Source organism: Sorex araneus, chromosome 9 (genome assembly GCF_027595985.1).
Source record: "Sorex araneus isolate mSorAra2 chromosome 9, mSorAra2.pri, whole genome shotgun sequence".
NCBI lineage: Eukaryota > Metazoa > Chordata > Mammalia > Eulipotyphla > Soricidae > Sorex > Sorex araneus.
In genome coordinates this window covers 60,551,408-60,577,395 of record NC_073310.1, presented here as the reverse complement: position 1 = coordinate 60,577,395, position 25,988 = coordinate 60,551,408, and the positions used below count along the sequence as shown (strand labels likewise).

At 35.2% G+C, this 25,988-nt stretch overlaps 1 protein-coding gene across 1 annotated transcript in view; it reads left to right on the top strand.

The window, feature by feature from the left end:
• Positions 1 to 25,988, top strand: part of MALRD1 (MAM and LDL receptor class A domain containing 1) — a 590,643-nt gene that overhangs the window by 157,972 nt on the left and 406,683 nt on the right. Inside the window, exons 20-21 of the mRNA XM_012931979.2 lie at positions 12,985 to 13,161; positions 15,735 to 15,897. Of these exons, the coding sequence (XP_012787433.2) occupies positions 12,985 to 13,161; positions 15,735 to 15,897 (340 nt within the window). The remainder of the gene's footprint in view (positions 1 to 12,984; positions 13,162 to 15,734; positions 15,898 to 25,988) is intronic.

Sequence of the window (25,988 nt, the reverse complement as noted above, 5' to 3'; positions counted from 1 at the left end):
TAGTAATGTAGGATAACATTGGTTTGTCCCTTTTGCCTTGCTACAGGGAACTTAGGTTTATTGGGTTACTCCCATCACAGTGCTCCCATTCCTCTGTGTTTATTTGTAACCTCTTTTTTTGTGCTCTGCTTCCTCAACCAGTCAATCACCTTTATCTCCTAATCAGACTCTCTTAACTTGTAAATATTGCTTTTCTCTTCTTTTTAAGTTTTCTGCATAGTTAATTCAGAGCAATGTCTTTTTTGTATAGAGACAGAAAGACAGTTAATGCTATGCTTTTGTAACTTGGGAGTTAATTGACTCCGAAATAATGTTTACTCCTGGACTTCTGTTTTCTTGACTTAAGCTTTCTTAAGCTTCAGTTGCCCTTAATTCCTAACACCCAAAAGCAGGATCCCAACGAGGGACTGGATAGACCTAGGGCAAGCTGTGAGCTACCCTGGCATCGAAATGGGCCAGGTCAAAGGGCCATAATACTTAACTATGAGTTAAGAGCATGGTCATGGACAAATTCTGTCATGATCCAAAAAGTAACAACTAGATTAGGACCCTGCTAGGGGTAGGAAATAGAAATCTGGCCTGAACACTGTAGTCTGAGATCTATAGCAAAATGTCCCCAGGAGAGCCACCCTATAAACTTAATGTACAAGTTAATTATACATAATGACCTTACTGTGTCCATAAAAAAACTAATATTAAGAAGTAGAATTAAGATGTTAATTAAGATGTTAATTAAGTATTGGACTAAGGAAAGGAGAAAAACCCCCAAGTGGTATTTTGCCCTAGAGCCTGATCCCCTGGCTGCAGGGATCAGGAAGGGCTTCCATATGTTGATTGTGCTACCCAATGTGGGTATGCTGTTATTGAGAGAGAGAGAGACCAAGGAGGCAAATCAGAACATTGGGAGACTAGTAAGGAGGACAGCCTTCCATACCCTTTCCCCATGTTATTTTTCTTTCCACCACCTATCACTCTGTAGACAGATTTCTGTTTTCCTCTAAAATAACATTAGTTTCAAGAGACCAGGAATCACCCTCATTACATTACCACACAGTTACAAATAATATTCAAGACATCTGGTTCTCAGTCATTATTTGTTGGGTAGATGGGTGGATAGGTGGAGAGATGTTTGTTTCTTTTTTCAAATATTGAGGACTTTTCTCTGCAAGATATTTAGTTATATGTCAGTCAACTTTTGTTGGGAGTTAAATTTTAGGGATGTAGAACCATTGACATGTATTCCTTGCTCTCAAGTATGTGGGTTGGCGTAGAAAGTATAAGCGACTTTATATGCAGTTGGTTCATGGCTTTGTTTCTTTGCAGCTCCAAGCTATACCTGTCTATTTATGTGCCCTCTGTGGGACCAAGGCTGGTAGAGTTAGTTCTTATTTCATGCATTGAGTTGTCAACTCAGAGGTTGGGGGAAAGTGCGTCATGATCACTATCATTTCTGCTAATGTCTGTTGGTAAGAGCAGGCTATTTGGTCAAACCTAACAGGAGGACAGGGAATTGTTATCTATTGATAAGGAGGAGAAGAACAGAGGCAGGTAATATAGAAAATCCTTCTAGAGAGGGAGCTGATAAATGAACACTGTCGCACCATCTGTCACTTATATGTGTTAAAGGTGTGTTATATAATAATCTGGGTCACAGTAGGTGGATAGATGCTGGATGTTAGATGAGACTGATGCCTTTGTTATTTCGCTTGTATAGAGAAAACTGACCAGGAGGTGATATGCCCAAGCTCCCTAGATATAGAATGGCAGAATAAGATGTCAGTATCGTGGGAGTATAATCTGGAAGGATGAGAACACACAATCTGTTTTATAGGTGTTAATAATGAAAGAACATAAATGACATGGATCTATATCCAAAATGGTGGCAAGGAAGAGATTGTCACCTAAGCTTTGCTAATTTTTAAAGCCAGGGCTCTCCCAAAGTGATCCCCACTCAGAACTTAGGGAGAATCAGAGGAGGAAACAAATGAAACACAAGTTAGAGAGGACCTAGGTCCCCGTGGATGACATGTAGCTTCAATTACCCTCCGTATGTTTGGTTCCAAGGTGGAGAAGGAGGCACTTCCAAAAACACATAGCAGTGAAGTATCTGTTGCATACCATCCATTCTGATTTTCTGGTTCAATGTTTGGAAGAAAATGTAGAATTTTAAAAACTGTTTGAACACTGTGGTTTTAATATTGGTTTTATAGCAAAGGAAACTGTGGGCTGAAACCACAGAACCAATCGAATTCATGGGCTTAGTAAGGGAATTTGATGTATTCTCACCATCAGATAAAATGATAATTTAGAATTGAATAAAAATACTACTTTCATGATCATCATTAATTCTAATGATGTAATAGTAGCTGTGATTGTAGATTCTCTTACAGACATTGAATTGTTGTAATATAAAAATTATCTGCAACATTTGCCCTCCCTGGTCAATAACACACGCACACAAAGAGGTCAATAACACACACAAAGACACACACAAATACAACAAAACTAAAACCCATGTAAAAACATAATACATGGAACTAATACCAAAGTGCAGATTTATATCTTGCCTATTGTTTTTATTTTGTTCTTACAAATGTTGTAAAAGGAGAAGAATGTTTCTTTTTTTTTTCTTTTTTGCTTTTTGGGTCACACCCAGCAATGCACAGAGGTCACTCCTGGCTCATGCACTCAGGAATCACCCCTGGCGGTGCTCAGGGACCATAGGGAATGCTGGGATTCGAACCCGGGTTGGCCGTGTGCAAGGCAAACACCCTACCCGCTGTACTATCACTCCAACCCAGAATGTTTCATTTTTGACTATTTTTATAAAGCCAACTTCTTTTTTCTATTTTTGTCATTGATATTCTCTAGCAACCCCCAGGACAGAAATTCCATAGTCATCTTTGATTTTTCCCCTTCAACTTGCTTGCTAACAAGTCGTTCTGACTCCCAAGGATTTATCACATTGTTTAATTTTTCTGTTGCCTCTGTCACGATTCTGGTTCAAAACAGTATTGACTCAAATTATAAGCTTTTTAATAGAAAACTCTTATTAACTTTCCTCAATTTTTTTTTTTTTTTTTTTTTTGCTTTTTGGGTCACACCCAGCGATGCTCAGGGGTTAGTCCTGGCTCTGCACTCAGGAATTACTTTTGGTGGTGCTTGGGGACCATATGGGATTCCAGGAATTGAACCCAGGTCGGCCACATGCAAGGCAAACACCCTCCCTGCTGTGCTATCGCTCCAACCCCCATTCAATAATTTTTCATAATGTAGGATTAGCTTCTTTTCATTTTGTCTTAAAAGCATTGTTAGTTCACCCAGTCATTCCTCTTCTCATTTTTCTAACCAGTGGTAACTTCTGCCTTAATTTTGAAATCTATCTGCTAAGAATCATGCCTCTTTTGTTTCAGCATTAGATCTGTAGATTCTTATGTAAATCTAATCCATGAGGATTCTAGAGAAAATGCTTTTTTGGTTAGATTAGCTCTATTTCTACAAAAAGTAGGCAAATATGACCATGCAAAAGAATCCTTTGTTTGTTTTGGTATGTAATGATGTATATTCTCAAACACATAAATGATGATTGAGTTTTAACCTTACTTTTGATGAGACTTTCACAGTAAGTTATAAAGTACAGAAGTTGTGCCCAGACATTTGGATTTTAAAATATGTGGTCCAAAGGAAGTATAAGTTTTGCTTTATTTTTCACATGTCCCATCATTAAAACAAGAAGTATGTTCCTTTTGGCAGAAAAAAATCCTAGAGGACTTTTTCTTGCATCGGGAATTATTGCTGAGACAACTAGATTATTTAGGAAACTAAAACCTTTAGTACGTATATCACAGTATTTTGTTTGCAAGCTGAAAAAAAATATCAGGGCACTTTTCAGCCCATATTAACATCAGAATTCAGCATGCAAATTATAGTTACTTCTTATTGGAATTATTAATATAGTGAAAATCAATATTCAAGGAATTGATATGTCATATATCCTAGCAATAATATTACTTAAAGGCCTATATTTTGATGGTTTAAAATTGAGGAAGTACAATAATTATTTGCAGGATTCTTAGCAGCAGCTTATATGATGTTCTCCTCCCATACCTAATAGATATTTTGTTGTTAAACTGAGTTGATTGAAAATTTGGGCATCTCTCTTCATGAGACTTGATATCTTACCAGTCATTTATAAACACTTGTTCAACTTTTCCTTCTTTTTTTTTTTTTGAAGTAACAGATTTTATTTTAGAGGGTTTTAGGGAAGGAGGAAGGGATAAGTGGAAAAGAAAAAAACAGCAGGAGTAACACGATCAAGAAGGAACACGGGCTCCTCCGAGGATGGAGAGAGCGCTACATACATCCTAGCACTGGACACGAAAGCATGAAAGTACACATCTCAAGGGGGGAGATGTGGGCGACACATGTGCTCGGGCACCACATGTGCTCGGCCACGTGGGCACAAGCAGCACATGGCTCAGGCAGCATATGCGCCTCAACTTTTCCTTCTTTTTGAAAAGAATAATGTTTATTTTTATGTGAATTAAAAAGCTAAGGATAAAGGTGTAAGAACTTTCATCTTCACTTCTAAGATATCGGGTGCAGCTTTTCATTTCATAATACTTAGCGTTTTGCTCTATTTATCACATATGTATTAATGCCTGTATAAATGCATTTCACCGAAGTACACTCATTGAGTTTCTCTTCTATTCCCTCTAGTTTTATAGGAAGTAGAGAAATAGAAAATATTTGCAGTTTAAAATAAAATTTAAGGACAAGTAGTTTGATATGTAGTGATTATAATCTTAAATATTCTGATTTTAAGTGGTTAATATAACTTTGCAAAGTGAGTTATAAATTACATGGAAAAAAGCTTTGGACAAAGCTTATGGTCCATCTAAGTTAATATCTTTGTTATTTTTAAAACATAAAATTGGACCACTGACTAATGGAATCTTTCTTAAAGTTAAAACATTTTAGATATTGTTCCTTTTTAATTGAGGAAAAATGCTAAGTAAAAAAATATAAAAGATTATTAAAATACTTAAATTTTGCCTTGAATTTTGTCCAGTTGCCACTTTAGTTTGTCCATACTCACTTTTCAAATATGGTAGAATATGTACAAAAATGGAAAATATCTGTGTTACCTGGAAAATTTAATTGAATCCATGTGTTAAAAAATATTTCAAAAAGGACTAATTTTGTCTTGGAGACAGAAAAATAGGGGGGCATTATATAACATGTGACAGTAGTTGTATTAGCGTTGTTATAAATTGTATGTAAAGAATAGTTATACTTTATTAAAAGTATTCTCCTAGAAGTAGACCTAATGTCCTGACACTAAGTGTAAGCATACTTCGTGTAGCTGACTCAGTTGTCTAAGTGTAGGTTTTATATTAAATGCAATAAGAAAATATGTATGCTATCCCCTGGAGCTATAAATATTTCAAAATTTTCAATTTTATGAAGATTGATTATGTTTGAGTAAGCCTCAAGCATACTTTCAGATTTTTAAATTGAATGTGTATATTTTAATATAGTCCATAGGAAAAACATACATTGTTACCTGAAGATTGATCTTAAAAAAAAACCCAAAACACTGTATCTTAATCAAGCAATTCATACACTTATAAGTCTAGAATTGGTAATAATTTACCATGGAGTAGGGATGTTAAAATATTTGTCTTATCTGCTTAATTACTATTGAGGGAATGACTGCATATAGGTTGGCCTAATACAAAACAATGGTATAATATTTTATAAGAAATACTAGATTGTTTTGAGCATAAACTACATTACATTTGTTGCAAGTATCTTGTGAGCAAGTTATTAGAGCATTGAAGTCATTTGGAGCCCAACTACTTTGGGAAACCTTTTGCATGAAAAGTGTACAGATGGATTGGTTTCCCTGCAGTTTAAGAATGTGGGAGAAGATTAAATTAAACCAGACTAATATTTGCTTCTCAGTTGGTGCAAACTTTAGTAATTTGCTTATCACGCAATTTTATTCACCTGTGAAGCATTATGTCTGTTATATTTTCTTAAAGTGACAACTTCACTCTTTCTATGAATTTTAGCATTTTAAAGCTATTTTTGGCTAGGGCAGGGCTGGGCTTAAGCTTTCCTATAGACTATGTTTCCCCAAATTCATTTGAAGTAACCAATCCCCAATGCAATGGCATATAGAGACGGTGACTTGGTATTTCAGCACGAGGGTGCAGCCATTGATGGAATTTGCCTCCTTAGAAGAAAAGAAAGGGACTCTTTTCTGCTTCCCAGTTTTTTCTGCGTGAACATACTAAGAAAGGGAAAGGTCAGTTTGGGTTGGAGTTAAGAAGTGTGCCCCTATCCCAAGCCCAACCATACTGGTACACTGCTCTTGGGCTTGGAGCCCCCCAAACTGCGAGATCTAAATTTCTGTTGTTTTAATCATTCAATCAAAGGCATTCTGGTATAGCTGTTCAAATTAAGGCTTAGGGGTTCAGGCATATTTTACTATTTATATTGTTAACAAGGCAGACTGTTTTGAAAATAAAATATATTCATTTACTACGTGAGTTCTTTCTCATATCACCAGAAGTATTTTGGAAATACTGAAGAAAATCCTGTAACAAGTTGTCGCAGAGCAAAGCAAATTGCTTCCCATATCTTCAGTGAAACTCAGAATTTCTGTGAAGGCCAGAATGTATGTCAGGAAACCGACTGTCCTTTGGATGCGCCCGTCAGCAAGTCCTGTTGTGTTTTCTTTAGGTTCTGGAGATTCTCAGGAATACAGCTGTGCCTTTGAGTTGGAGGCAGCACCATTTCCCAATTGTAGCGCTGGAATCAGAAACACTCCCCCCACTTTTCTCTTTAGGTGTTTTCTGATACAAACTGATTTGGTTTTAATATTTTTCTCTCTGATAAAATAATGAGTAATATAGCCTAATTATTAAGAAGCAAGGAAGTTCACATGTTTGCATTTATGCTATTTTTTTGAGTAGAGGTTTTTCTATTGAAACCTTTCTGAAAAAGAAAATGAGCTGTTTCTGTTTTACTAAGCCTGCACTCACCACTTTTTTTTCTTAAAGACATATGACGTATGTTTGTGATTTATTCTGAAGTGAAGGCTGATATTATATTAGTGGAAAGCAAAGCTAAAATGCACTTAGGTCGACTAGTTTGAATAATCTAGCAAAACCATTGATTTGAAAATGGTTACATAACTTCTACCTAAAAATATTAATTGTAATATAACACGCATTTCCTTAAAACTTAAGTCAAGCTTCAAAAAAGACATTTTTATGTGGTAGAAACAAAGAGAGTATGAAAAAAATAGAAAAGACAGAGTTAGGGAATAAGATAATATAGAAGAGATAAGAGGGATAGAAAGGAGTATCAGGAGGGATGTACTCCTTGGGCTGACAGAACCACTTGCATTCTAAAAGTTGATTTGAAAAGACTAGTCCACAAATTATCCTGAATAATCAAGGATTCACACAGAAAACTCAAAGAGAAAATCATGGTGGTCAGTCTCCAAGAGTCCTCAGTGATTCTCACCACTTGCCATTCAAGTATGTGTGCTCCAGTCTCTTCCTCCATGGAGCTGGACTAACCAGAGCAACCAATAAGTCACGTAGTGATGGGTGTATGCGATGTCCAAAGATACGAGTCTCCTGTGTTCTCTTGGATCATTCTGGTAGAAGCCAGACACCATGTCAAAAGTTTACACAGCTAAATGAAATGAGTCAGAAAGAGAGGGACAGACATAGAATGACAACACTCATTTGTGGAATATAAAATAACATAATATGAAACAAACATCCAAGGCCCAGTAGACACAAGGGCCAGGAATATTGCTTTATAGTTGGAAGCTTACCTCACGAGCTGGGGGAGAAGGCAGCTGGAGTAGAGAAGGGATCACTAAGTCAGTGATGTTGGGAGGGATCGTTCTGGATGGGAGATGTGTCCTAAAAAGTAGATAAAGAACTAAATGTGATAGCCTCTCAGTATCTATATTGCAAACCACAATGCCCCAAAGTAGAGAGACAGTATGGGGGATATTGTCTTCCACAGAGGCAGGAGACGGATGGGAAGGGGGGCATACTGGGGACATCAGTGGTGGAGAATTGCACTGGTGGAGGAATGGTTGTTTGATCATTTTATGGCTGAAACTCAAAGACGAAAGCTTTGTAACTCTCTCACAGTGATTCAATTAAAAAAAAAAAGTTTACACAGGCACACTGTGCAGAAAATCCAGAAATCCGGGCCTATTATAGCAGCAACTTTTCAGATGTATGAGTGATATTCTCTTGGAAGAAGACCCTCCATACCGAGACAGGCCTTCAGATGACGGCAGCCTTGCCTGAAATCTTGACCGCCATCTTGAGAGATCCTTAGACCTTTACCTTAAATCTCATCTGCATTTCAGACTCATTCACATTGTAAGATAGTGTTTTTTAGTTTAAACTTCAATACTTGTGGAAATTTGTTATACAAAGATATAAAACTAATATATACTTAAAATGACAAAGTAATTCCAAGCCATAAGAACACAAGTTCATATGATTTTTTAAAAAATGAGAAAATCAAATTAGCCTTCTTGAAATGGGATATGAAACACATGGATTTAAGAAGCCTCATAGATCTTATGCAAAAAAGTAAATGAATTTAGGTCCAGACCCAAAGAAGTGAATTAGATAATGAAGGGAAGAGATTATATATTTTTAAGAGCCAGAGGTAAAATTAAAATTACAAAAGATTACACATATAATATATACTCAATTTGGAGTATTCATTTAAAGAATATCCTAAAGTAGTAAAACAAATAAATTAATTCTGTTGGTCTAAATAAAGATAAAACTCATTTCAAAAATATGTTGAGTAAAGTTAAAAGTTAAAAAAACTTTTACAAATATACTTACATAATAGTTTAAGTAGAAAATGTATATTTCAAGATAAATATTAAGCCATTTATGAAAACTCACTATTATCAAGAAGTTATCATTGCCATTACATATTTATTAGAACTTTGATTAGCATTGCAGCCTAGAAACTGCAATCCTATAAAAATTCTAGAAGTTATTTTATAATCATGAAGGCAAAATAATTCTAAATCCCAAAGGCAAAATATTATATACAACACTGTATTAAAAGAAACTAAGTTAAATGTCATTGTTTGACTTCAAGACAGAAGAAACCTACAATAAGTCAGTGCGTTTTGATATTGGTCTATGAGTAGAAAAATGGGTTTTTGGGATAGAAAAGGGAGCCCAAGGAGACCATACAAGTAGATTTAGCTGCTCTTTGCTGGAGAAATAAAGGCAATTCAATGGAGAAAATAAAGTGTTAAACAACTTTTGCTTGAATAACTCAATAGCTACTTGTGAAAAACAAATATGAGACCGAGACAGGGACCATGTAACTTTGACAAAATTGAACTCAAAATAGATTGTATACCAAACTATATAATGCAAAATGGTAAAAACTTTAAAAAAGTAAGAAAAATTCTAGATGATCTTGAATATAGTGATAACTTTTCAGATACAGCACCAAAGACTCTATCCATGAAAAAAAAAGAAATTCATAAATTAAATTTTAAATTGAAAATGTGCACACTGTTTATAAGATAATGTAAAGAAAATAAGACAAGTAACAGAAAAGAATAAAAATGATAAATAACATACATGCACAGTACACTTATCCAAAGAATATAAAGAACTCCTTAATGCTGACAAAAATAAAACAGCTATGTTTTGAAGTGGGCAAAAGTCTGAAAAATAGTGATATATTTATTACATCAAATATAAGTTTTTGATGTAAATATTATCAAAATAGCGAAAAAGTTTATTTATCTGGAGTTGGATCACACCTGATTGTTTTCTGGGATTACTCCTTGCTCTGTGCTCAGGGATCACTCCTAGAAGACTCAGGGGATCATATTGGGTTCCAGGGACCTAACCCGGGTCAGCAGTATGCATGATCTCACACCCCTCAAAGTGTCCTTTAGTAGGGAAATGGATAGATGACCTGTACTACATCCAGAAAATATACGTTAGCACTGAAAAGAAACAAGTTATTAAGTCATGAAGCCAGGAGGAATTTTAAATGTGCAATAGAGTGGAAGAAACCAATCCCAATCTTAAAGTACAAACACTATATGATTCTAGGTATAAGACATTCTAGAAAATAAAACATTATTAAGATAGTAAAAGTATCAATGACTGGCCAGGACTGGGGACAAAGGGTGTGAGGAAAGGTCTAATAGACAAGAATATAGAAGATTTTTGGTGCAGTGAAATATTATGTATGATACTATGGGAATGGAATCATTCACCTGTGGAAAACCTATAGAATGTGAACACTAGTGATGAACCCTGTGGAAAAGCAGCAATGAATGAGTTTGCAAGGAAAATTGGGGTACATGTGTTTGGTCTTTTAATTTTCTCTTTCTGTTGCTTGCAACTGGAATCTTTCAAAAATTATAACTATTTTTAAATTTTTTTTTTTTTATTGAATCACCATGTTGAAAGTTACAAAGCTTTCAGGCTTAGGTCTCAGTTACATAATGCTCGAACACCCATCCCTCCACCAGTGCATGTATTCCACCACCAAGAACCACAGTAAACCTCCCACCCACCCACCCCGCCACCCAGCCCCCCACCCCGCCTGTGTAGTTGGTAAATTTCACTTTACTTTCTCTTTACTTTGATTACATACAAACAAAAAATCTCACTATTATTGTTTGAAGCTTCCCCCCCAGAGATGGACCTGCTGGAAAAGAAGCATTTGATAATTTGTTTTCCATTGCTGAGAATGAGGAGATATGAGGTCGTGTGGCCACAGTAGCGGCCGTGAGGTTCTAGATTTCTGTATTTTAGTATTTTAGTGAGTAAGTCCAGAGGGCTTTCTGCCAGAGGTTGCATCATTGCTAGCTCGTACCTCTCTGCTACTTTATATTCCACAGATGAGTGCAATCTTTCTGTGTCTGTCTCTTTCTTTCTGACTCACTTCACTCAACATGATATCATCAGTTTAGTTACAGACGTTCAATATTCCAACACCAATCCCACCACCAGTTCACCTTCCCACCATCATCATTTTCAATTTTCCCAACTACTCCTTAAACCTGCCCCCATAACAGGTCCTCAATAATTTATTTCATATTGCTTGTTATAAATAACTTGCTAAAAGGATGATCAAAAATGTTTCCTTCGAAGAAAGTTAGTGAAGATTGTTGTATCTCAATGCTGAGCCATTAAGCCCTTGTATAAAAGATTCCTGAGATACAACTGAGGTCTGCTTCATTCCTCCTGGTGATTGTTCACAAAGGAAGAATTCCAGGCTGGAAGGACTGGAAATTGCTAGTATAGGTTTTAACAGAGATTTTGTTTATTTGTTTCACACTTTAATTTCTCTGCACATAAGGGCCTTGTTGCCAAGTAGCAACCTTGTTATGTAAAAAGCTGGTTGGTCTCTTTGCAATATTCTTCTTCCATACTTCTTAATTATTTGAAAGATTAAGCTAAGAAATAAAATGCTATTTATGGTGTTTGCACACATTCCAAAAGCACCCAAATCCCCAGTCCTCCAAACACCCAGTGTTTAATATTGCTCTGGTCTTAGCACTCCTTTCCACTGTCTCTGCTTTGGTTTATTAGTTTCCTGGAACTAAAGTAAAAAGCTTAACTGTTCTCTTCTCCATGTCAGAACCACTTCCAATTTATCCTACACACTAATGCCAGAAAAGGCTTATTGAAGTGGAAATTTTGTGTCTTGGCATTTCTCCAGGCTTTTTGTATTTACTTCAAACTCTAAGTTGGGACCTTCTTTGCTCTTTATCATCTGGTAACTGTCTCTCCCCAAGTCCCTTATCTAATGACACCACATTCATTATTCCTATATCACAAACTACTCTCCGAAAAAAGACCCATTATATTTTTTTCAAGGACCATTGTATTTGCTTTCACACAATTCTTTTCTCTCAGCTCAAAGACCTTCTTTATCAACCAACTCATCATTATTGAAAACTAAAAAGTTAGTTCAAATATCACCCTACCAGAAATCTTCCTTCTTTTCTGCTGGATATGTGCTTTTTCTGTGTTCTCTTTATTATATTCCATTGGTAAACCTATTTATTCATCTACTATGTTATCTGCTCTCTATCTCACCTTCCCTCCATTTTTCTGTTAATCCATTTATCCAGTCACCTACCTTTGATCTGTTATCTGTTCACTCATTTTTAATGACAAGTACCTACCATAAATATGATTTATAAATTATGCAAAAGTGAAAGGGTTAATGTCATTTTTGCTTTAGTGGAGTTATATAGGAATAGCAAGTGAAAGATTTACCTGACTACCTTACCCATTAGTCTGTAGACTATTTTATGACAGCAATGACGTATTTAACCTTAAATCCATTGCAGTGACCATATCCATAACCCAGGGATGTTATTAATAAATAATTTCATTAATAATTCAATATGAAAGTAAATTAACATCTATAAATTTCTCATAAATGACATGGCTTTATCTCTTTTGTGTTTTTCATGCACCCTTGAATTTAATGTTGAATATTTTGAACATACGTATTAAGCAAAGATGAAAATATTGTACATTATAGCAGCAAATTAACAAGATTTATGTAGCAAGCTGACTACAAAATCTTAATTTAGAATTTAATTCATTCCTAATACCATCAAGTGGAACCCCCTTTATTTCTACTGATAGTCTAAGCTTGTCTTTGGGACTTTGTATATTCAATGATCTTTGATAGTTTTGAACGACATACATGTGCACCTTAACACTTTTTATAGTCAAAGACATAAAAAGTGTTTTACCTACACTCCAATTCATAATTTTACGAGTCCAGAAAATTGGCAAAAACTGGTGAATATTATTCCTAATGTGTAATGTGAAGCATACTGTAAAAAGTCCATAGTGTAAAATCCTTAAAGAGATAGAAAACTTACTAAATAATGCATTTATATTTTTTCTTATTCAGGTAGTTTACCAGTGGACCCACCAGCTCCACCAGAAACTTCAGTTCCAGAAACATTACCCCCAAACAACTGTACAGACAATGAGTTTGCCTGCAGGTCCAGTGGTCACTGTGTTAAGAAAATTCAGATATGTGATTTTAGATATGACTGCCCTGACAAATCAGACGAATTGTCCTGTGGTAGGTAGAGTCCGAAATTTTGTAGTAAGCGTAATCACATTATAGACAAGAAAATGTTACACAATCTTTTACTAGCATAGCCTAACATCACTTAGAAGTTTGGCCAACCTGGTATAGAGAAAACTTGTCATCTGAAAGCTCTTAGTATAGAGAATTGTAGTAGAAGAATTAGCACACATTTTTCTATAATGCACAACAAGAGGTAATTGTATATTTTAATTAGTGTTTTGGTTTCAAAATACTTGTCTTTGTGGCTTTTACTTGACTATAGAACAATCATTTTACTTCCTATTTTCTATATGTTCCCCCATGGGGTTAGTGAGGAAACATAATGCCTCCCAATTAATCCATTCAGATTTTGACTTTTCCTATATGCATATGCACAATGCATTAATATTTCAATAAACAGTCAATGAGGACACTGTTGAAAGATAGTTTTCATTTATTGGCACCTGCTGACCCATACATTTTCCTAATAGACCAAAGAAAAATTCTTTTATCATAAAATTGGACTCCATAAATATGTGATCTCAAAAGAAAAAACCCTCATCTGTATATGAATTTGCAAAGCATGAGATCAAAGGAGTGAGCACTATAGTTTTTGGTGATAATAGTGATTTTTTTCTTTTCTCTTTTGTTGAGCACAATTCCTGCTCTTTTATTGAGTACAATATAAGTTTGCTGTAGCGTAGTTGCTCAGTTATCCTGATAATAAGGTTTCAGAGCTTATAGATGATACAGAAAGTATAAACTGATTTGTTTTATGTTAACCTTGTCAAGAAATTATAGAACTTTGGCAATAATTGTAAGGTTCATATTTATTTTTTTAACTTAGAACAATAAGAACTTCTTAATATATAAATATGCAGCAAATTAACTAAATAACTTAGACCAAGAATATAATAAAATCAAAAGTTTTTCATTCTTTGAATGTATGGATACAGTAATGAACTAAATATTGTCTAAGGGTATATATACTTCATGTGATAGGTGGATGATTGCATAGTAAAGATGCTATAGCATTCAAACTTTCTCATGCGAGACACCAGAATCTTCTTATGAGCATACATAAACTCATATTGCTTGTGAAAGTTTGTGCAAAGGCTAAGTAATTTCACCCAATACGTGTCTTTAGCAAACACTAACTCCCTATTTTGCAGGCTTACTAATATCATTTATAATTGAATGGAGAATTCTATATCAGTTTTGATCATTTTGATTGATTGGGAAATTTACATGTCCTCGATCTACTGTTATATTACTATTTTAAAGTGGTAGGGGAATTGAAACTAAGAATTAATTGAATTCTTATCTTTTTTATTTCTGAAAAAAAGTATTATCATGCCTCCTCCACTCCTTGCAAGATGAAATATTAAGACAAATATGCCTTTCTGCTGTAGTCTTACATTATCATATTTAAAATGTCATGTGAATATGAAATGAGATCTACCCTTCGAACCAATTTTTTGGAGTAAAACACTTTATTGCTGATTCTTGCTAAGTGTTTTATAGCAGATCTTGAGAGCATATTGATATAGCTTGACTGAAACTTGATTCTAATTGTTTTTAAAAAAAATACACTCTGTTCATCTTTCAAAAACAATATAGAAGAACAGAATTCTACTAAGTCAATTTTCACAAGAAAAAATGTGATTTATACTATGACCAAAAATTATATAACATATATACATGCTATAATTAAAACCACTTTTTCAAAAAAAATGGAATACTTCCATCTCAAATTTCACATTTAAGCAAGAATTTAAGTTTCTACTTGCTGCAACTGTTTGCTGTCACTGTTGAAGTCATTTAAGTGTGGTAGTACAGACAGACTTTTTATATTCAATCAAGGCCTCATTGAATTGAATCTTGATTTACTCAGTAAATAGGATTTTGGTCAGACACATAGCACATTCAGAGACAGGTGGGGTTGGGAGAGGGAGAACATCTATTATCACAGAAATCTGACTTAGGTATTTAAAAAATTACTGAATTATAATTTCTGGTGATATTAGGATACAATCACTATAAAGTTTTGAAAACTTTTAAGGATATGTGTTTAATATAAAAGTCATTATAAATAAGATTGCTTTAAAATTAACACCTTGGAATTTGGAATAATCCCTTCAGAGGCTGAATGAAAGTCTAAATTTTTAATATTACCATGGGATGAGAACAAAATAATTAGGTCTGGTAGATCATTGAAGCAATATAAGTCTTATGACAAAATATTTCCCAGAAAAGACAACTATCACTTATATTTTAGGGGAGACTTGTAATGCTTATTGCTGTGTTAGGATCTAATTAAAAATCTCACTTCCTATGAAGGTAGTCTGTTAGTATATGCATTTCTTCTCATATTTTAGTTATCGAAGACATTTGATATAATACACCCAGGTTTTAAAACAATATTCTAATTATTATGGCATCCATTTGCCAATTATTGTATTAATGCAGAAAAGTAAATTATAATTTTATGAAGAACAAGAAAGAGCCCGTGAAGATAGAAATCACTATTTAGTGACACATTTATTGTCATTAATGCATCTTTTATTCTTTTTATTCTCTTCAAGCTATGGAAGTTTGCGACTTTGAAAAAGGAAACTTATGTAAATGGTATCAGCCAGTCCCAGAAAATTTAATTCAATATTCAAATACATTCAGATGGGGACTTGGTAAAGGAGCTGGTATTCACCATGGTGAAGAAAACCACAGGCCGGGCACAGATCATACAAAGTAAGTGACCAGGCATTATAGAGATGTCTCTTAAGGGGGGCTGGAGCAATAGCACAGCGGGTAGGGCATTAGCCTTGCACACAGCTGACCCAGGTTCAATTCCCAGCATCCTATATGGTCCCCCAAGCACCGCCAGGAGTAATTCCTGAGCGCAGAGCCAGGAGTAACCCCTGAGCAATGCCGGGTGTGACCCAAAAAGCAAAAAAAAAAAAAGAAAGAAAGAAAGGAAGAAATGTCTCTTAAGAGATTTTTATTGCTTCATTAAGCAGTTCCCCAATCCATGCCCCATTAAACTAGCCTGCAAAGAGCTATCTTAGTGTCAATTACTGTTTAGGTTACTGAATGAAAAGGTAAAGTATGTTCTTTCATGCAAAAATCTTTTAAAAAGTCAATTTTAAAACGTAGGCCAATCATTTATGGAAGCCCCAGAAACTGAAGAAAGCATGAATTTAAAAAACTAATTTTCATCTTACCATTCATTAAATTTCATTGTTACCATTTTTCAGTTACTCATTCATTGCTTTCCTAATAACTTCTCTCCTTTCTCAGCTCTTCCATCTTCATGCCCCCTTTTCCCTTCTTATAACTTTTGCTCTTGATTATCATTCATTTTGGAGTTTTCTCTTTCAAGGTTTAGTAAGTCATACCTTTGCCCTCTTTCACAGAATGATGGAATGCTCCCTGTCCTATAAGAACTCCTCCTTTTCTTTTCTTGCAATGATTCCAAAGACAGGTTACTGAAGATAATAGAGAAATCTCACTTATGGTACAGAGAATCTTTAATGCCGTCAACTATCTCCACAGCTAAAGCTTTGTGATTCCTATCTTCTGTGACTGATGCTTCAAAGAAAACTAATTGTCTGGACGGCCAGCCCATGATTGCTTTGGTTGAAGTGACCTGGTGCCAGGCAGAGATGCGCTGTCCTGAGTATGATGATTTTCTTTTCCAGGTTGACTTTTCAACCCTGGTTTTCTGAGAGATCCTTTGTTGTTTGATTTTATTCTCTTGAAAATAGTCCAGTTTTCCCTCGTTTAGTTTAAGTCTTTGCAGCTGAGTTGCCCCCAATAAATATCACTGTCACTGTATCCCTGTCATGCTGTTGCTCATCGATGTTCTCAAGCGGGCACCAGTAACGTTTCCATTGTGAGACTTGTTGTTACTGGTTTTGGCATATCGAATATACCACGAGTAGCTTGCCAGGCTCTGCCGTGCGGGCGGGATACTCTCGGTAGCTTGCCAGGCTCTTCGAGAGGGACAGAGGAATCATACCCGGTAGGCCGGGTACAAGGCAAATGCCCTACCTGCTGTGCTATCGCTCGAGCCCAATAAGTATAGTAACGGATAATAATACTGTTTTTTTTTTTTTATCACAGTTGACAGTTGGCAAGCCATTTAAAAATTTCAGTGGGCAAAATTTTCCAGGGTTGCTTCTAACTCTTTAAAGAAAGCAGAGGGGCATTTCAGAAAGTTCCCCCTGGCTCATGTTAGTAAACCACACCTCATTAATAATCTGTATTTCCGTAAAGAAAAAGACAGGATAAAATCTGACAGCAAAGTGGGGAAGATAAACATAGAAATATAGTAAAATAAGTACCACAATGCAATTGACTCTGAATTTATTTGGCTGCTCCTTTCTGTCCTCACTTCTAGTAAATAGTCTGCACACTTTTTGACAACACGGGCACTGTGATTTTCTAATTTATGGCATTATTTTTCAGTGTCTGGTATGTAATAATACTAATAAGTACTTGAAAAATAAATTAGTTGATAATCAGGATCAATATATTGCAGGCTTCAAGGCAAAAATTAAATATATTTCAAGTTATAATACGTAACAGTCCAACAATGTTTAATAGCTGCTCTCTACATGCAAGTGAATCCCAACAGAGGGTGAGAACCTTAAGTCTCCACAGTGTAGCCATTTCTCTGTAAGGCCCCTCTCACTATGAAAGATTTGACATTATTTGCTTTATGGAAGATATTAGAAAGAAAACCATAAATCACTCCTAAAAGAAATGAAAAATAACACAAGGAAATAAAAACACATGTCCTGTTCATGACTGGAAGAATTAATATTGTCAAAATGACAGTTCTATTCAAAGTACTGTATAAGAGTCAATGAAATCCCTATAAAAATACCCATCACATTCTTTGAAGACAGGCCAAATGATGTTGACATTTATATAGAGTAATAAACCAAATGGATAGCTGCATACATCCTAGGGAAAAAAGATAGGAGGCTTCTTTCTCTCTGACATTGAATTATAATATAAATCTATAGTAATCAAAACAGTGTGGTACTGGAATAGACCCATTGAACAGAATTGAGAGCCCAAAGACAGATCCTCAGATATAAGGACAGCTAATCTTCAGCAAAGGAGTTAAAAGTATGAGTGGAGTTAAGGATCATCTAAGCATCCTTACCTGGATTTTCCAGCACCAATGTCCCCAGTTTCCCTTCCAACACCTCCCAATACCCCCATCCCACCCCCACCAGCCTGCCTCTATGGCAGGTACCTCTCTTCTCTTTGTCTCTCTCAAACCAAAACTTTAAATCAAAACACTGCTATAAAATACTAATATAAGGTTTTCTGGGACAGAGATGTAACTAGACAGAAGGGTACTTGTCTTGCATGTATGAGGCTCTGGGTTCTATTTGTAGCATCTCTAAAGTAAGTTTTTCCATGTTTATTATTTTCTGTTTGTGAGTTACTCACAGTTCTTTGTCTTGGGCTAAGTCTTTGGAGCCAGGATGTTGGCATGGATTGTAGTGGTGGGTAAATACTTCCTTACCCTGATTTTCAGGGACTATTGGAGAGCAAGTGGCATGATTTTTCTTCCTGGGATAAAAATTTAAGGATATGGAAATAAATACTGCTCCCAAGTACAGTCTATTGAAATAAATCAAAAGTCATTAATATAAATATTGTCAGTTGCAATTTATTAATTCTTTTGAGACTGTGACTGGATAAAGTTTTAATTTCCTTTAATTTAGGCAGTGAGGGATAACATTTAGCGGAAAAATTACTTTCATAGAACTCAGGGAACTTGGCAAAATATTTGTTTTAACTTGGCAAAAATATTTGTTTTACTCAAGTGAGAATTTAAAAAAATGTTATTTGCTTATTTTTGAATCAAATTATTAGGTTACCAAACATCTGAGCTTTGTTGCTAATGAAAATCAAAGTGTATTTTGAGTTTTATAGATTTGGATGTAGTTATATGTATGTATATAGTTGTATAATGATTCCTCCTAGTTTATAATCTCATATGACTAGATAATCCTATATTCTGATATCCACAATCAGTTTAACTTGTCAAGTTTGTAGGCAAGACAATTTTGTTATAGAACTAACTATATCTAAATTCTTAAATTTTAGGATAATTTTTATTTCCTAGGAAAAGTCTTTGGTTGACCCTATTTAGTATTTTACCACTGAAATCCAAGAAGAGCAGTTTTAAGTCTTTGGTCCAGAAACCCAATTGAATTTTACAAAATGTGTACTTATTGGTAAAATAGGCTTAATGTCAAAATTTCTTGAGTATCAAATAATCCTGTTGGAAACAATTAAATTTTTCACACTTCTTTCATAATACTCTCTATTGGACTCTCTTTGGATTACACTCTCATCTAGATTTGTGATTTCTAACTGTATTCATGCACTCCTTAGAGGGAAGTTTCTCAAAATGTGGATCAGGGCCACAGAAAATGTATATACAAACTTATATCTATGTATCTATGTCTATCTATATATTTATATCTACCTAGATATCCTAATCTATCTACATATCCATATATATTGTGTGTATGTGTACTCTGAAACGACTAGATCAAAATACCAGGGAATAGAGCAGGGTTTCTATGTTTCTGGTATAATTACTAGATAGTTCTAGAAGCTCTTTGTCAGGTGTCTCCATAGCAAGATGTGGAGAGCATATGGCTGAAAGAAAAGGGAATGGCTTTCTTATCTCCTAATTCCCATTTAATCGCATAGATTCATTCCTCTGTAAATCTAAGGACTGAATTCTTTTTATAACAAAATGCTTTAAAACAAACAAAAATTCTTATAAGATAATTGCATTTGAATAACAAAAAATGGGGTTGTGTATTTAAAATAATGATTATAATGAACAAATCTTGGAGAAAACATAACTGAGTCAACCTAAAAATGTGATTTCATGGCACTAATATCCAACATACTTTCTTTTTTTTTTTTTGCTTTTTGGGTCACAGCCAGCGATGCTCAGGGGTTACTCCAGGCTTTGAACTCAGAAATTACTCCTGGCGGTGCTTGGGGTACCATATGGGATGCCAGGGATCGAACCCGGGTCGGCCACGTGCAAAGCAAATGGCCTACTCGCTACACTATCGCTTCGACCCCTCAACATACTTTCTTAAACCTTTTTGCCTACATGTGTCTTTCTCGAATTCTAACAGGATTAACCTCTTTTTCCCCATTCTATTGGATTTAAATTCAGTTTAATCTCATGATTTTCTGGAGAAGACACTTAAAAAATATTTACGGTGTTATGCTTTGATTACATATTTTCCCCCAATTTTATTTTATTAAAGCACCATGAGTTGCAAAGTTAGGATTACAGATTTTTTGTAGAATTATTTGAATTGTATTATTCAAAATGATGACCAAATAGAACATAATTTGTGTTTGTGTTGCTTATGTTAAACTAGAAGTTTCTTCCCATGTTGTTTTTATTTTATGACCACACTGAACTTAGATTTTCATGTAGAATTGACGTTAGTGCCCATTGTTATGAATGTGGCTGTGTTCCTCTCCATAGTATGTATTTACACAGGCTTGCATCATTGTAAACTAAAAACTACATCAGTAATTAATGCATGTTGTCTCCATGATATCACTTCATATATTATAATGTGCCTAAATTCTGAGTATAAATGTGGATAAAGGCTTTAGTAAAACTGCAAATATTCTAATATTCTCTGCTCTGCAAACAATAACATTTTTTAAAGCTCTAGTCTTATACATATTAAATACCAGAATTATTGCTTTCTCAGAGACTTGCTGGAAAGACGATAAGTTAACAGTTTATAGGCCAATTTACATGCCTTTACATTCTCCCAACATAATTTCTAAAAGATCCAGTTTTATAAATCTAGACTAATGGTTAAATGCCATGCATTAGAACCAGTTTTGTTGATATAAAAAGTGCCAACTGTCAAAATCTAAATTTGCTGTATTATTTTTTCTTAACTGTTTTAGTACTTGTGGGAAGTAGCATTTTTGTTAGTGTTACTACAGGACTGAATATAAAGCATATACATCCCTCTAAAGCACATGAACAATTGGGTTTTTTTTCAGGTTATCCTTGAGTTAAATACTTATTCTTTTATATTTGTTTAGGTAGCAATACTTTGTTTAAACATAGTCAATTAAATCACTTTAATATTAATTTTATTTCAGTATACTTTCATTAATAATTTAAAAAATAATTCTAGTGCCATTAAAAATAGAATTAAAGAAAAATCTGTGGTGAAGATAATGTTTATGTACCATACTTAATATGCATTACAGGAATTAAATATTTGACATACATGTAAAACATGAATATATTTCTAAATATAGTTTTTGATTTATTTTACTAAAAATCACTACTTAGTAAAAATAACTTGTACATGGTTTAAATTACATTAAAAATTAAAGCTAGACCTTATGCAATCAACTTATATCCTCTACAACTGACCCATGTCAACAGCCCTAAAATTTCATTTTCATTGCATAATTAAAAAATCCTTTATCTTTAACTCCTTTAACATGAAACTATATTTTCATTATATCTCTTGCAAAGAATTGTACATATGTAGGAAAAAGGATATTTCTCAAACTAAGTAAAGATGAATTTGATTTAATTTTTATATCAGTACAAGAACTTGAAGAAGGGACATACTAAATCATGTCAGTATCATTTTTATAATGTCATCATGATCTACTGTCAGTGATTTATATAGCCACATCAATAACTCCAATCAAATATCTTTATGACCTGGGAGATGAAGAGGGAGTTTGAACAGGCACATAATTTATTTGTTAGGCATGTATTTCCTGAGTACCCACTCTGTGAATGGAAAGAACAGTCTCATTTGGAGGAAGCATACACATGAATAGATGTGTCACACCCACTATGAAGTACTACTACTTGCTGACAGAGTGGTTCACAGTGTTAACTTAAGGGATCTACAGCTCTATCTTGGTTGTATATCTCTCTTTAATATTAAAAAGGGGCCTCTATCTCTTAAAATCATGTTGAGATCTCAGTTTGAATCTATTAAGATGGGTGGCAATAATCAAAAGAATAAGAGATAACAGATGTGCATACAAAGGATCAGAAGAGGGAATCCTTGCACTGTTGGAAATTAAAATTGATATGGTCATTATAAAACCAATGTAAAGTAACCTAAAAAAAGAAAAATATAACATATGATCGAGCAATATTATTGAAAAAAATAGATATGACTATATGATTTCGCATAGGCATGTCAGGCACAAAACCACAGAACAAAGTTTATGTTTCATAATCACTGTATCACTGTGTCACTGTAATCCCATTGATCATTGATTTGCTGAAGTGGGCCCAGTAACATCTCCATTCATCCCAGCCTGAAATTTTAGCAGCCTCTCTTTACTCGTCCTTCACAATGGTGCCGCATAAGAGGCTCTAGTGAGATCTGTTGATTTTTGGAACAAAGAGATTAGCAAGGAGATTACTACAAGGAGTTACCAACAAAACTTATTTTAGAGTTTTCACAAGATGAAGCCACCAAATAGCTTCTGTAGGACTCTGGATATTATGTTCAGATGTGCCATTAATCATGAGCAAATGATAAGTCTGGAAACATAATAATATAAATCCACTGTGACATGTTTAGAACAATTATCACTATCATTATTAAGGGGATTCACTGTTTTATATTCTTGGCTGGTGTATATTGTAACTTAGAAATATTTTAAAACAAGTATTTAAGAATACTTTTTTGAATAAAAACTATGTTCACTGTGCACAATTAACAAATATAGGAAAACCTAAAATAACTTTTCCTGTGCACGTTTGTTATTGTCGATACTTTGGTGATACTAATATTTATAGAAGTACACATTTCTTTCATTTGGACGAGTCTGAGGTGTGCGGGACCCAGGGCTGAGATCTTCAAGGCTGCTTGAATCAGGACTGAGTCCCTTCCACCCAGATTCCCCATTTTCCAGTAGCTAGGCAGTCACACCCAGAAACTGCCCCCAGTGCTGTGTAATCCCATCAACGGCCAACATCCAGAGGCTATAAAACCAAGCTCTTGGAAGCAGCACATTTCATAATGCAATGTTAAAATTACTTCTTAGGCTGCGATATAAAATGGTGCACATAAATTGGATCAACATGCAAAGAGCCTGAAATGCCTTGAGAAGTGATTCTGTTTTAGCAGATGGAGGAGGGGGTTCAGGAACTAATGTTAGTTTGTTTGTGAGTATGAGGAGAAGATTATAGAAGTTCATTAAAATTTAATTCTGATAATCTGTAGATAGGATTGAAAAAAAGTTTAAAAGTAAGAAAATTAGTTGACGTTATCGAGGCAGATTTACTAACATGGAGTAGAGGAAAAGACACAATATTTCTAGAATATTAGGACTTTTGTTTTGTTTTCTTTCCTGGACTTCAGGAGGAAAGTTTCAGGAGGGCAGAAGCAACACTATATTTTGTCTTGATATGGTGGTCACTTCCCAAATGTACTTGATAATAAATTATTTCTTTATGTATTACACATATACCATTCTCTGTTCACTAAAATTTGTCACCAAACAAAATGGAAAGTGAATGGATCAGTAAAAGGGAAGAGAGATGCTTTTTTACAAAAGATAAAAATATGTTACTGATCTCACGAATCACGATCACGAAATCCCGTTAATCACTGATTTCTCAGGTGGGCTCAGTAACATCTCATTTCTTCCTTTCCCTGAGATCTTAGAAGTCCATCTCGACTCGGCCCTCCTAACGATGTTGCACTGGGGGCTCTTCAGGGTCAGAGGAATAAGATCCAGCTTGTTACTGGATTTTGCATATGAATACACCATGGGGAGCTTGTAAGGCTGTCCCATGTGGGCAGGAAACTCTCAGAAGATTGCCAGCTTCTCCCAGATGGAGAAGAAGGCTAAAGATATTGGCCGAGTGCTTCTGGGAGCTTGCTTTTAAGTCTCTCTGGATGTTGGCCGTTGATGGGATTACACACACCTGGGTTCCTCTGCCGGTACCTTCATGCATGAGGCCTGTCCGAACGTGTGGAGAGGGGCCTTCAGCATGGCTGTAGCTAGATTCTGGTGGTCTTCGGACACCGGGAGCTCTTCGGGGAGGGAAGCTGGAGCCCATCCCCTCCGAGGGGCCCAAGGGAAGACAGCCAGGCGTGCAGGCAAGAGACTCTCTGCCGTTACTGAACTAGGGAAAATAATAGTAACTTTTGTTACTCAGGTTGACATCACCTTTTTGATGAAAGTGAAAAGTTGGGTAAAAGACACTGTGCAGAATATGTTGAGAATATAAACTATAGATTCCCACAAGCAATGAGATTATGTTAAGGCTTTGGGTCAATGAGTGTTTGTATCCAAAATAAGCCATGCAAGAACCTTGAATGAAATTTGAGTAGTGGAGAATGCATTTTTCTATGATTAAGGGGTTAGCAAGCACAATGTTGAGAAGATATATGCATGCGTATTTTCATTGAAGCACTATGTACAATAGCTGGGACCTGTAAATGATCTAACTTGCCAAGGACAGATGAGTGGACAAAGGAGACACAGTATATAACCACAATGAAATACTACTCAGTTAGAAGAAAAGATGAAATATAAACCTTTATTCCAACATGAATAGAGCTGGAAGATGTCCTGTTAAGTAGACCACAGGGAAAAAGGCAGATACCGAATATCTCACTCATCTGTGGCATATATGGAAATAGCAAGGAAGTGAACAGTTTTCAAAGGAAATGAGGACACCAAAGAGGTTGGGGGATAGCCAAGAAGGTTCTTATGATGATTGTATTCATCCAGTAACTATGGAGACCTCGGGAGTGTGAAGATGATCCTAGGCCTACGGCAATGGATGTTCATAGTTCGCATGAGCAGTATGGCCGAGACAAAGCCACACACACGGGCCACCCACCTGCAGTCATATGACAAAGTTTATTAGGAAAGGTAATGGTTAAGTAGAGACGGAGGAAGTGTGCCTATGTGCACTAACGAGGTGGTGGTGAAGGGTGGCAGGGTATTGTCATGACTAGGAAGAAGCTCTTGGAGCACTGTCCTTGACGGCCAACTAATCTATGTATATCCAGAGAATGACAGATTTCCCTGCTGTTGGCCTGGTTCCCAGAGAAGTTGGGATCCCGGGTACTCCCTACAGGCCCAGCGACCTCTAGTGGTCAAGGGGTTGTACCAGGAAGAACTCCAATAGATAATGATTTGATATTGGGTGTCATGTGGCAACATTTTCCCTGAAACAAATACCAATATTCATTCACCAGTGTCCCACTCCCCCACCACCTAAAAAAAAAAGGCAGAAAGAAAAAAAGGAAAGAAAGAAGTAAGGAAGGGTGATGGAAGAAAGGAAGAAAGAAGCCAACAGTATATAGTATCATTTCTTCTTAGAGTATTTGTCAAGTAAATTATATCTGTAAGTGGAGGATAGTGGTGGTTAAGATGCAAAAATGTTTATCTTGATTTTAGACATACTTTAATTCAGTAATGCTTTATGGCTAGCCTCAGTTTCCATATATCTAGCATTACTTCCATCAGTTGAGTTTTATATGTACCACTGATATTTTTTTTTCTTACTAGATTGTCTCATTACATCCCATGGCCTAGATAAAATTTTTTCTTTCAATACTTTCCTAAGTCCTAGACCTAAGAAAAGTACTTCGAAATGCTGCATTTGAGTTTACTTTTAAATTTGTGTTCTTGTTAGCTAATTCATCTTTTATCATAACTCACCAATTTCTTCTGTAATCTTATTATAATGGAACCATTCCTGACTACACCTGCTTATTTATTTACTTTTCTATTTGATATTGGAA